The 12,066-nt window shown below is 43.3% G+C and overlaps 1 protein-coding gene across 6 annotated transcripts in view; it reads left to right on the forward strand.

The window, feature by feature from the left end:
• ASB3 (ankyrin repeat and SOCS box containing 3) overlaps nt 1–12,066 on the forward strand; it is a 93,640-nt gene that overhangs the window by 1,778 nt on the left and 79,796 nt on the right. For all 6 annotated transcript variants that reach the window (XR_012883259.1, XM_075863165.1, XM_075863160.1 and 3 more), the window contains exons 2-3: nt 3,119–3,320; nt 4,947–5,105. Coding sequence is in view for 5 of the 6 variants with exons in the window: in XM_075863165.1 (XP_075719280.1) it covers nt 3,125–3,320; nt 4,947–5,105 (355 nt within the window). In the remaining variant the exon portion in view is untranslated. The remainder of the gene's footprint in view (nt 1–3,118; nt 3,321–4,946; nt 5,106–12,066) is intronic.

Raw genomic sequence — 12,066 nt, forward strand, 5'->3', positions numbered from 1 at the left:
GAGGACATTTCACGGAACACGGTCCTGGAATTTGCGGACCAGAAAAACACTACGGTCGTGTGCATGAGGCCTAAGACATCCAGGCCTTTTTTAACTATTTCAATGAATCAAACGCATGCTTTTTTTTTTTTTTTTTTAGCTGCAATGGGGTTTTGAATATAATGGTTATAGGCTTACAGCTGAAACCCTTTGAAAAATGCATGTTTTTTTTTAGATTGTGTTTCTTTTGGCTACATTTGAAAATGCAACAAAAAATGCACAAGGTAAACCAGCCTAAAATTAGCCCTTATGCACACGACAGGGTTTCCCGGCCGTGTGACGGCCGTTCAAAAAACGTCCGTCACGCGGATGCAGTAGGAACAATAGACCCCAAATGGGGCTATTCACACGACCAATTTTTCTTGACGGCCCGGGAAACAATGGGACATACCCTATTTTCGGCCGTTCTCCGGGCCGCTCGGCTCCCATAGAGGTCTATGGGGCCGGTTAATACACGGCCATCACTTGAATGTGCTCCAAGTGACGGCCATGTCTTCCGTCACTTGCTCTATCTCCTTCTCCTCCTCACAGTGCGAAATACATAGGAGGAGGAGGAGGGTATTTTTTTGCTCCCTGTAGGAGCGCAATCCCCAATACCCGGCCACAGCTTTGCAACGCTGTGGCCGGGGATTGGGGATTCCGCTCCAGCATAAGTCCCTGACGTCACTCTGTCCATATATGGACACAGTGACGTCAGGGACTTCTGAAGCGGAATCCCCGGCGATGTGGCAGGGGATTCCGCTCCAGGAGAAGTTCCTTCCTTCATATATGGACACCGTGACGTCAGGGACTTCTGAAGCGGAATCCCCATCGCTGTGGCCGGGGATTCCAATCCAGGAGAAGTCCCTCACTTCACTTTCCATATATGGACAGTGAAGTGAGGGACTTCTCCTGGAGCCGTCCCCTACAGGAAAGTAGGGGGGGGGGGTGACATCTATGGGTAATTTTATTTGTACCCTAAAATGGCAACATTGAAAAGTATAACTTGCCCCTCAGAAAACAAGCCCTCATACGACTACGTCTTGGAATATGGTAATGATAAAAAAAAAATCGCTGCGTCCTTAACCCCTTCCCGCTGCTTGCATTCTGGGCCCTAATGACCAAGCCATTTTTTAAGTTTTTCCATCGTCACATTCGAAGAGCTATAACTATTTTATTGTTCTGCCGATGCAGTTGTATGAGGGCTTGTTTTTGACGACTTTTAGTTTTCATTGGTACCATTTGAGAGTAGATGCGACTTTTTGATCACTTTTTATCACATTTTTTTTAAGTCCGGATTAACAGAAAACAGAAATTTTTCCATAGTTTTTTATTTTATTTTTTACAGCGTTCACCGTGCGGGTTAAATAATGTAACAGCTTTATAGTCGGGGTCGTTACGGACGCGGCGATACCAAATATGCGTAACCTTTTTGCTTTATTGTGTTTATTTTTAATAATAAAGCAGTTTGTAAGGGGAAAAAGTGGGTTTTTCATTTGTTTTTCAAATTTTTTTTAATCAACTTTATTCAACTTTTTTTTTTTTTACTTGTCCTACTAGGGGACTGTCATATGGGATCATCCGATCGCATTTATAATACACTGCAATATTTTTGTATTGCAGTATATTACTGCCTGTCCGTTTAAAACGGACAGGCATCTGCTAGGTCATGCCTCCGGCATGACCTAGCAGGCATTCATTACAGGCAGACCTGGGGGCCTTTATTAGGCCCCCGGCTGCCATCGCAGACACAGACACTCGGCGATCGTATCGCCGGTTGTCAGTGGGATGAGAGGGAGCTCCCTCCCTCCCTCTCTCCAAAACCACTCAGATGCGGTGCACGCTATTGTGCACCGCATCTGAGGGGTCAAACGGATGAGATCGATACTAATATCGGTCTCACCCGGTCGAGCAGGGACGCCCCCAGCCCTCAGCTGCCTCTGGCAGCTGAGAGCAGGGAGATTTCACGGCTCCCTGCTCTGTTTACTTTATTCTAATGCAGCGCCGTGGAATAGCGGCGCTGTAGAATATAGACCACTAATGACCGCCGTGAAAAGGCTAAAGGCTAATCGGCAGTCATTAAGGGGTTAAAGGGGATTTTCAGTCTTAAGAAATTGATGGCCTATCCTCAGGGTAGGCCATTAATATCTGATTGATCGTGGTCCAACAGCTGTTTAGAAGGGGCCACAGTTCTCATAAGAGCGCTGCTTCGCCTTCGTTTCCGTTATCACTCATACTGTGACTTGCAGCCTTCTCATTTACTTGAATGGCAGAAGACTGTAATATTGTGAACCGCGGGTACAAGTGTCTTGGCGATTCACAGTGTAAGCAGCAAAGGAAATGGAGGGGAAGTAGCACTCGCACGAGTGCTGCGCCCCCTTCAAAACAGCTGATCGTCAGGGGTGCTGGGAGTTGGAGTCCGACCGATGAGATATTGATGGCCTATCCTGAGGATAGGTCCTCAACTTCTTGGGATGAAAACTCCTTTTAGGGATTAACTTTGAAGGGAAATGTTTGACTCTGTAAGGGAGTAAGTATTAGTTTCTCGTATGATATTTATACTGTCTGCATATAACTGGCTCATGGTTGTGCAGCATTTTCTAAACTTGCAAACAACTGACAACACACGGAACAAAAAAAGTGTCGGCCAAAGAATATTTTTTTTTTTTAAATGTGCCCCAAAGTATCATCATGCTCTTCATGGAGAAGTGATGTTAGTACGTCTGTGCTAAACACCTACGTACAAAGATCTCACTAATATAATAAGAATGCCAATCAATTCTATAGGGACCCAGAGACGTCCACCCATGAATATCGACCGGTCAGATCCATAAAACTGCTGCGTGTATTGTACTCACATGGTAAATCGTATCCGCTCGTTTTCCTGACTCCTGATCCATCCGTCTGTCAGCGGGTAATTACTGCTGTCTACAGACCGTATAGCACTATACAAAGAAGTTACCTATTTCATCATGACGGCGCCAGCTGTCCAATCCCTCATGTCCCTAGCTATTCTAGCTCCCGCACGTTATTGTTAGGAAAAGTTAACTGGTTCTTCTGCTTTACCATTTTGGTTATTGAACTTCTGTCTTGTGTACAGGTGGAAATGGATTTCTCCGAGGCGTATACTGATAGATGTTCTACTGTCGGACATGCAGCTCGGAGAGGTGATATAAAATCCTTGAGGAAACTAATTAAAAAAGGAAGCAGCGTGGATGTGCCTGATAACAGAGGATGGATGCCAATTCATGAAGCAGCGTTTTCTGACTCCGATCGGTGTTTACAGCTCTTAATGAATTCAGGTATAGGAGTTATTAAAGGCGCATTGATATGCTTATTACACGCACTTCTATCACTCGCCTTCTCTTTGAGAGCACAGACTCAGCTTGTTTAGAAACTTTTTTTTTTTAAAGTTTGTTTAGTTTGCTTTATTCCCTATACATCACGGTTGTTTTATTATCACCTTATTCCAGTAGAAGCTTTCATATTTCTCTCCTTACTCTACTAAATTACACGTGAATATATCTGCTATGTGCATGTGATACAGCGTTGAGCCGGTCTGTGGCTTGTTCATTTTTGCAGAATGGCCATTTCTGAGATGTGAACTGACTTTACAACTTTGAACCCCATTATCGTATGCGATACGTAAGTTTACTGTAAATACGTGCGTTTGCGAAACCTCCATTTAAATCATTGGAGGAAATTCACTTTGGCCTGATGCGCACGATCGTAGTGTTTTTCTGGCCCGCAAATTCCTGGACCGTGGTCATGTGTAGTGCATCCGTGTGTTATCCGCAAAATGCGGATCATTTAAAAAAGTGCAAGGAAAACTTTGTCGCTTAGCAACACTTCTGCAAATTCCGGATGTCACACTGAGGTGTAACTGCAGTTTCCACGGACCCATTGACTTCTATGGGCGAGAATTTGCGGGCCGTAATAAGACATGTCCTGAGTTTTTGCGGCTCGTATTTGCGGTCCTGGAAGGAACCGTGAAAACCATGGTCGTGTGCATGGTGCCATAGCAATAAATGGGTCCGCAATTAATCTGCATTTTTGCGGATGAATTGCGGACGCAAAAACATGTTCGTGTGCATGAGGCCTTAGGCCCCATGTACACACACGTATTTTTGCAGCCGCAATTCACCTGTGAACAGGTCTCAAAAAATCCTTTTCACAATATCCTGTGAACATTCCCTCTTAGTTACATTGACAAGTGTGTGAAATAAACTGCAATAATTCAAGGTAAAATTCTTAATTGCTGTTAAAAAGTTAGGGTGCGCGGATACATAGCGGTAACGTGCCACAGTTTTGCAATGCAGTTTTTGGCCTTGCAGCTTGTACAGGTGAAGCACATGGTTTCAATATGCTTCACCTGTTCAAGCTGCGCAACCAAAAAACGCATTGCAAAAGTGTCACGCTGCACATGTACATGCAAGCCTTGGGGTCCGTTCACACGGTGCGGTCTAATCACACTTCAGATTTTATTTTTGCACCGATTTTTTTCCAAAATTTCAACAAAACTACGATATGAGCTCAACATGTGAATATACCCTCGATGCGAGCTTTTTTCTGCACATCTCTTCATGACGCCCCCATAATGGCACTGTTACAAGTGATACTGTATAAGCGAGATTTCGTGACATTTCCTCTTGTTGAAGTGTGTACAGCAGACGAGTCGTGGTGATGTCACATAAAGTGTTACTTCGTTATTGCTATTATCTAAAGGCGCTGCACACGACCATTCTACTTTCCAATACACTTCAGCTGCTGCTCAGCAAACATTTCACAGTCCTTCCTTGAGTGGCCAAGTCCATGTGTGTTTGTTACTGCAATACTTGAGGATAAACCCAAATATCCTGATGAAATGGATTCTCCAGTGTGAAAAATTGCACTCTGCTTACTAACATTATATAATTCCACCCCAACAGCTCCATCTAAGTCATACGTAAAGTCAAAAACATTTGAAGGGGAGTCCGCTCTGCATCTTGCTGCTAAACGTGGGAGCGTTCGATGCTCTGAGATCCTACTGCGAGCTGGTGCTGATCCCAATGACCTCACCAATGATGTAACAACTCCGCTATTCCTAGGTAAGGTATAGAGGAACCTATGGAGTTCTACAGACTGGTAACACACAATGTTATATATATATTTTTTGATTATGATTACATATCCTATATAATAAGACTAGCGTGACCAATGCCCAATTTTGGAATTGTTTTAATCCATTTTTCAGAATCGGTGTATGTTCACTGCCCACAATGCGCCATTTTTGGGGTATTTGGCTGTCAAAATTATTATGATCATCTACATATCCTATTTTTAAATAATGGTCGTTTTCACTCTTCACATTACACTTTGCACAATCAGGTCCCCCATTGACTGGTACTGTGCCCCACCTCGCACAACTGTAGTTGCATGGGAGCAGCTTAACCAGTGCCTAATACTGTAGGGACAGTGAAGAATTGTAAAGCGCCCATTTCAAGAAATGGGTGTCTGTGTGATGCACATGTGCCATCTATCCTTCTGGTCACTTTCTGCAGCAGCTTTCTTCCCTGGCAATTCTCTGCCAATGCAGCAAAACCTTTAAAGGGGACATCCAGACAAATGATTTTCTGATGTGCAATAGATACATTTGATCAAAGTGGAAATATCCGATCTCTGTTCATGGGTTGTGTCTGGTATTGTAGCTCCGCTCCATTTCAGTGAATGGGTCTGATCTGCAATATCACACACAACCTGTGGACAGGTGTGGTGCGGTTTCTGGAAGAAAGCGACTATATTTTTCTAATCCTATACTACCCCTTTAAACCTATTTGGCGCTGCTCAGATATTTCTGTTAAGATCAATGGCATTAAGCTCAGATTTTCAGTAACAGAATATCTAAGCCGTGTCACAGTCGTTTTGATCCCATTATTAAGCGCTTTCATCCTAGAATTCAGTGATGGTCCAAGATCAGACTTCACCATTGTGATCTTCATAAGTGTCTAAGAAATATCTAATCATTTTTGGATTTCCCCTTTAAAAGGTTATTCTTATCTTATAAAGTGATTGCATGTAGCTAGCATATTCTATCACTTTACAATTGGTGGGAGTCAGACCTCTGGTACCCCCTGCTGATCCTAATAATGAAGGATTGGATTTGGAGCTACATCCCCATCGCTGGTTTTCTCTGTAAAGCTGCCACTCGCTGTGCAAGGGAAACGCAGTTCTAAATCAGCGCACCGTATATTTTTATGCCGTCCTACGGATGTCCCCATTGAAATGCATTTACACCGGGCTCGGGATCCCTGTAATAGGAATGGCAAATACGGTTGTGTGCATGAGACCCAGTACAATTCCAAAATAGAACTAAAACTAAATTAGAACAAAAATAGTCAAATAAATGTAAATTGTTTTTTGTATTCTCTGCTTTTAAACTCCCCACAAGAAAACCACGAATATGTGAAACTGATTCTCCAATATTTTGATCATTTATGGGACAGAACTAAAACCTGAGGTAGCACTGTCTGTAGTTTAATGTGCGTGAGATGAGGCTATTTATAGAATTATCTTAAATTGTTGAGCCCATGAAGTCTGGGGGAAAAAAGCAGTGGGAAAAATAAGTCTAAACCACAAATAGTGTAGAGTTACATTGATAAGCCATAACCATAAAACCACCTGCCTAATATTGTGTAGGTTGGCCTCGTGCCGCCAAAATACAAAACCTCTGTATGTGTCCGAATGGGAATCTGCCACCATAACGTTGGCAGTAGATCTTTTAAGTCCTGTAAGTTGTGAGGTGCGGCCTCCATGGATTGGACTTGTTTTTCCATCACATCTCACAGATACTCGATCGGATTGAGATCTGGGGAATTTAGAGGCCAAGTCAACAATTAGAACTCTTTGACCTGTACCTTAAACCATTCCTGAACTATTTTTGCAGTGTGGCAGGGGCATTATCCTGCTGAAAGAGGTCACTTCTATTAAGGAATACCGTTACCATGGAAGGATGTACTTGGTCTGCAACAGTGTTCAGATAGGTCGTACTTGTCAAAGTATCCACATGAATGCCAGGACCCAAGGTCTATCAGCAGAACATTGCCCGGAGCATCACACTGTGTGTTCTGACAACTTCCTATCATAGTCCGTGTTAGGCCTCATGCACACAAACACATCTGCGGGTGAATTATGGGCCTATGGTCCGACATTGGCCGGGAGCCCGGACCGCAAAAAGATAGGATATGTCATTATACGGGCCGCATTTGTGGTCCGGGCTCATTGAAATCAATGTGCGTCCGTGCCGCAATCACGGGCCGTGCACACGACTACGGTCGTGTGCATGAGGCCTTAAAGGGGTTGTTATAAGTCACTCAGGATTTTTGTGACCTTATAAATTAATTATTTTTTATACAGTCCCAGAATTACGAGATGACTAATCATCTATAGTACATTCCTTATAGTTCATACCGTAGCTGCTGCAGACACTTTTTCTTCAAGGTGAAGCTTCTTGTTAATTGAGTAACTTTGAAAATTTTTGTTTTTGTACTGATTTTGCATTTATTTTTACATTTTTGGAAGTCTTGATGGAAAGAGACAGACATGAAAAAATGAAGGGACTGCAGGTGACTGTTGTCGGCTTAGCTATTCAAATGATTCAAACCGGTAATGGGCACTTCAGTCCCATTGGTTTCTTCTTGCTTGTCTCAGTGACGTTCCTGAAGTCCCTATACGAGGCATGCCATATTTCGTTATTATTCCAGGCTCTTTACATACAAATAGGAGCTTCATAGTGCTTCTCCAATAATTAAAGACATTCATCATGAATAAGGAATTTGTGGTGATTCCTCTTCCTGGTCATAGTAACCTTTACATTCTGGTCACATTAGCTTATGGCTGTTTTAGAATGAAATACATTTTTTTCTCGCTGGGAACCTGTGACAGCCATTTTTATGTATTATCCCACTGCGCTTCTCTTGAGATTTTTACTCAGATGCTGTACCTGAACGTCTCCAGCTTACGCCGCAGGAGCGGAAACCCACAGAGAACGCCACGGCTTCTTAAATTCTTTTTGCATTACAGACTAGCATGTTTTACGCAATATGCCGTACGTTGGCTTGCAGTCCTTTTAGTTTAATAAATGTATATCTAATTTTTTTGTCTAAACTTCCAGTAGTTTCTGTTAATGAAACGCTAAAATGTGAGGTTATGCTAAACTCTTGGAGCATATTCCTCATTAGAAATGTAATTTAATTTTTTTTATTTTTTTTTTCTTCGTGCAGGAGCCCTCCTCAGACTTAAAAAAAAAAAAAAAAAATTAGGAATATTCCTGCTCTGTGCAGCACTTAAGTTTAATAATAGCCCAAATATTCATCTAACGCCACAAAGAAGTACAGCAGCCTAAAACGCTGGCCCAAATTGTAGCCCTGGCATAAGAATTTATGTTACAATTTATGAATCAATGACCTGGGAAATAACACGGTTCTTTAAAACGAATGTGACCTTTAACGGCTTCACAGAGTTTTCACTGGTACAAGAAACACAAATCTATGTTATTAATGGGCCATCTGACCGCCATGTTCTGTTTCCTGTTTGTCGCTGCAATAAAAGCGGTGCTGCTATACATTTACTGAATGGGCTCCGATGCTAGTAATGTCTTCCAATTACTCCCCGATTTGTACTAATAACACTAAAGGCTGTAGCTGTAAATTTGCTGTCAAGAATAACGGACGTGGTTCACCTAAGAACACAGCGTATACTATAATGTTCAAGTGAGAATAAGTGGCAGGCACCTGGGATGATGATATTATTTCTAGGGTGGCTTTGATGTAGCAGAGCTGCGTTTACGCGGCACAACTATGTTAAATTATTTTAAATCTAACAGCTGTCTCAGAGCATAAACAATGCAGCCATAAAGGGTTGAATGACATTCAGCTCTTCTACAATGCAGTATTTAAAGAATAAAACTGACGTTTAAATCACTCTAGACCATATTGTAGCAGGAAAAAACCTTGACAGAAGTTTGGTCTAAACACAAGCCTGATGAAGACCTTAGTCCGAGGTCGAAACGCGTAGCTTCTTGCTCCACCATTGGGACATATGCTGTTTATCACACGTCTTTTTTAAGAAATAACGTTTCTACCCACTGAGATATTCTGCCTTGACTGGGGATTTGGCTCAATCTTCTACATAAACGCAGGAGCGCCTTCTACGAAGAGTGATCGTTTTTTCAAATCATTTGGACCCTCTTTTCCACATCGACTCGCGCTGATTCTTCAGCCGCCGCTCTTCACTCAGAGGGCCAGCAGACTGCCTATATACGGAGCATCAAGGCTCCACACGCTTGATGATCGAGTTGTGCCGACCACCTAGCACAACTCCAAAAGGTGAGTGTATTTATCACATACACATCCGTGCTATCACTGACCACCCTGTTTCTGCAGCATTACCCCAGAGAAGCGCTCTGTCTTTTTTTTTTTTTTTTCCCCCCATATCACTGCTCCTTGGGAGGATGTTACTAAGCAGACTATACTGGTGGGCAATGCTACTTTTTATGCCTGTGGTGGTTGTGATATAAAGTTTACTCACAGCCAGCCTATCCCATTCTGCCCGCAGTGTTTGGTATTTAGGGCCCCCCAGATGGCGCCGTCCCCAAGGATGTGGCACCCACTGACGGGCAATATTTTTTTGCCCAGGCCGCAGGGGACATTTCTAGACTATCCTAGTCCATGGTGCAGTCTTCGCAGCGTTTGCCTCCTAGATTGCAGCTCTGCTCAGGGGCGTTCCAACCTTTCCTTTGGATAATATTTCTCACAGTAGATTCCATAAGAGGACAGGTCTTGTCCTCGTCATGCTCTTTCCAGGGCGATCCTATTGCATTTCTCAATGGTCTTGTTGCCTCCAATGTGGATCCATCTCTTTCCTTGCATGTGTCTTCTGAATCAGAACAGGAATCACAGATTTCAGCTGTTATGCAGGTGTTAATATGTGCATCCCATCTACCCTTTTCAGATGAAAGGACCAGCAGCGCCGCATGCTATGTTTTCCAAACCATTTGAGAATCTACTAACCAAGGAGAGGATATATCTGGACTGACGTCTTGCTTCTAAACACACACACATATATTTTGTTTCCATTTTAGGAGGATTTGGTCTTGTGGTCTGTTTCTCCTCTTGTGGATCCGCCTATTGCTTGGCTATCAAGGACCCCTACTATTCCTATGGCTGAGGCAACTTCCCTCAGCGACCCTATGGACAAGAGGTTGAATTTTCAATTGACATTTGGGATGTATACCTTCATATCTCCCATTGCAAGAACCCACCAATGTTTCCTTCGTTTCATGGTGGGTTCTCTGCATTTCTAACTTGTTCTCCCTTTTGTGCTTGCCATGTCTCCTTGGTTCTTCACCAAGGTCCTGGCAACTCTAATGGCGCTTCTCCACGGCAGAAGAGTCGCTGTAATTTCTTACCTGGATGACGGTTTGGTGAAGGTACCCCCCAGAGAGGACTATTTTCAGTCTCCAAATTTCTCTGGACACTTTGAGAGGGGTCGGATGGCTTATCAACATGGAAAAATCCTCATTGGTCCAGACTCCGATCATGGAGTTTTTGGGTATGATACTCAACACTAGGACAGCAAGGGTCTTTCTTCTGATGAACGAGGTAGCCTCCATTCAAATCAAGGTTTTCGCCATGCCACTCTGTTTTTCTGCATGTGAGTGCAGGGCAGAATGTTGTCGATCTTTGAGGGGGTCCATATGCACAGTTCCGCTCCAGGTCCCTTTCAGTGGGAAATCCTTTTATGCTAGGACAAGTCTCATGACTTCCTGGCCAAATTGATTTTTCCTTCTCGGGTCTGTCAGGAGTTGCAAGACCCGCATCTATCTGACATTTATGACGTATCCTGAGGATATGTCATAAATGTCCTTCATGGGAAAACTCCTTTAAGCTTCAGAAGCTCAGGTTTGCAAGGCTGCAGCCTGGACCTCTGTGCACACTTTTACTTATATCAAGTTCCTTCTTTGGCCTCTACTGATGTGTTGCGGGCAGCTGTTTGTTAGGTGGGCACATGACTGTACTTTCCATTTGTTTTTTCATACACTTTGGGACTACTTTAGGACGTTCCATGGTGCTGTCCCCCCAATGATTAATTAGAAAGCAAGATTTTTGTACTCGCCGTGCAATCTATTTCTTGTTGAATCCATTGGGGGGCACTGATCCCACCCTCCTATTTTGGGTCGTTTATTCTAGGCCAATGACCTGTAGCTCTGTTTGGTTTACACCTGGAACCATGGACCGATTTTTGGTTTTTCGTTTTACCTACTGCTTTTGTACAAAATGAATTAGCCAGTGTCTGTGGGAAGGGTATTGCCCTTACAAAGTTGCTCCATTTTTATTTTAGGTTCATTGGAACAATAAAAACAAATTGCTGCAGTGGTGTAGACAGCATTTAAAGGGGTTTTCCCATCAGGTACATTTATGACATATCCACAGAATACGTCACAAATATCAGATAGGGGGTGGGTCCAGAGTTGGGACCCGCACCTATCTGTAGAACGGGGCCCCCTAAACCCGTTCTACCTCTGTGTTGCGGATGAGGCCTGCGATTTCCAACCATGAAGAAGAAAACAGCGTAGCACGCTGATCTACGCTGTTTCCGTAAGTCCCATAGAACTGAATGGTAGTTCCGGAAACAGAGTAGCTTGCATGCTACGCTGTTTCCGTAACTGACATTCACTACTATGGGAGTTACGGAAACCGCATAGCTCAGCGAGCTACGCTGTTTTCTTCTTCATAGTCGGAAATCGCACGCGTCAGCCGGAGCACAGAGAGGTAGAACGGGTTTAGCGGACCCCGTTCTAGAGATAGAGGGTGGGTCCAGAGGTGGGATCGGCACCTATCTAACAATTATGACATATCCTAATTGGAAAACCCCTTTAAGCTAAACATGAACAATACAAGAACACCTTTTATGTCAAATGACTTAATTAATGATGTTTTGATGCAACTGATGACACCATAAACGGGACAATACTCTGTACATATTGTATAACCCTCACAGATGTGAATCAAT

This window comes from Rhinoderma darwinii, chromosome 4 (assembly GCF_050947455.1).
Source record: "Rhinoderma darwinii isolate aRhiDar2 chromosome 4, aRhiDar2.hap1, whole genome shotgun sequence".
Classification (NCBI taxonomy): domain Eukaryota; kingdom Metazoa; phylum Chordata; class Amphibia; order Anura; family Rhinodermatidae; genus Rhinoderma; species Rhinoderma darwinii.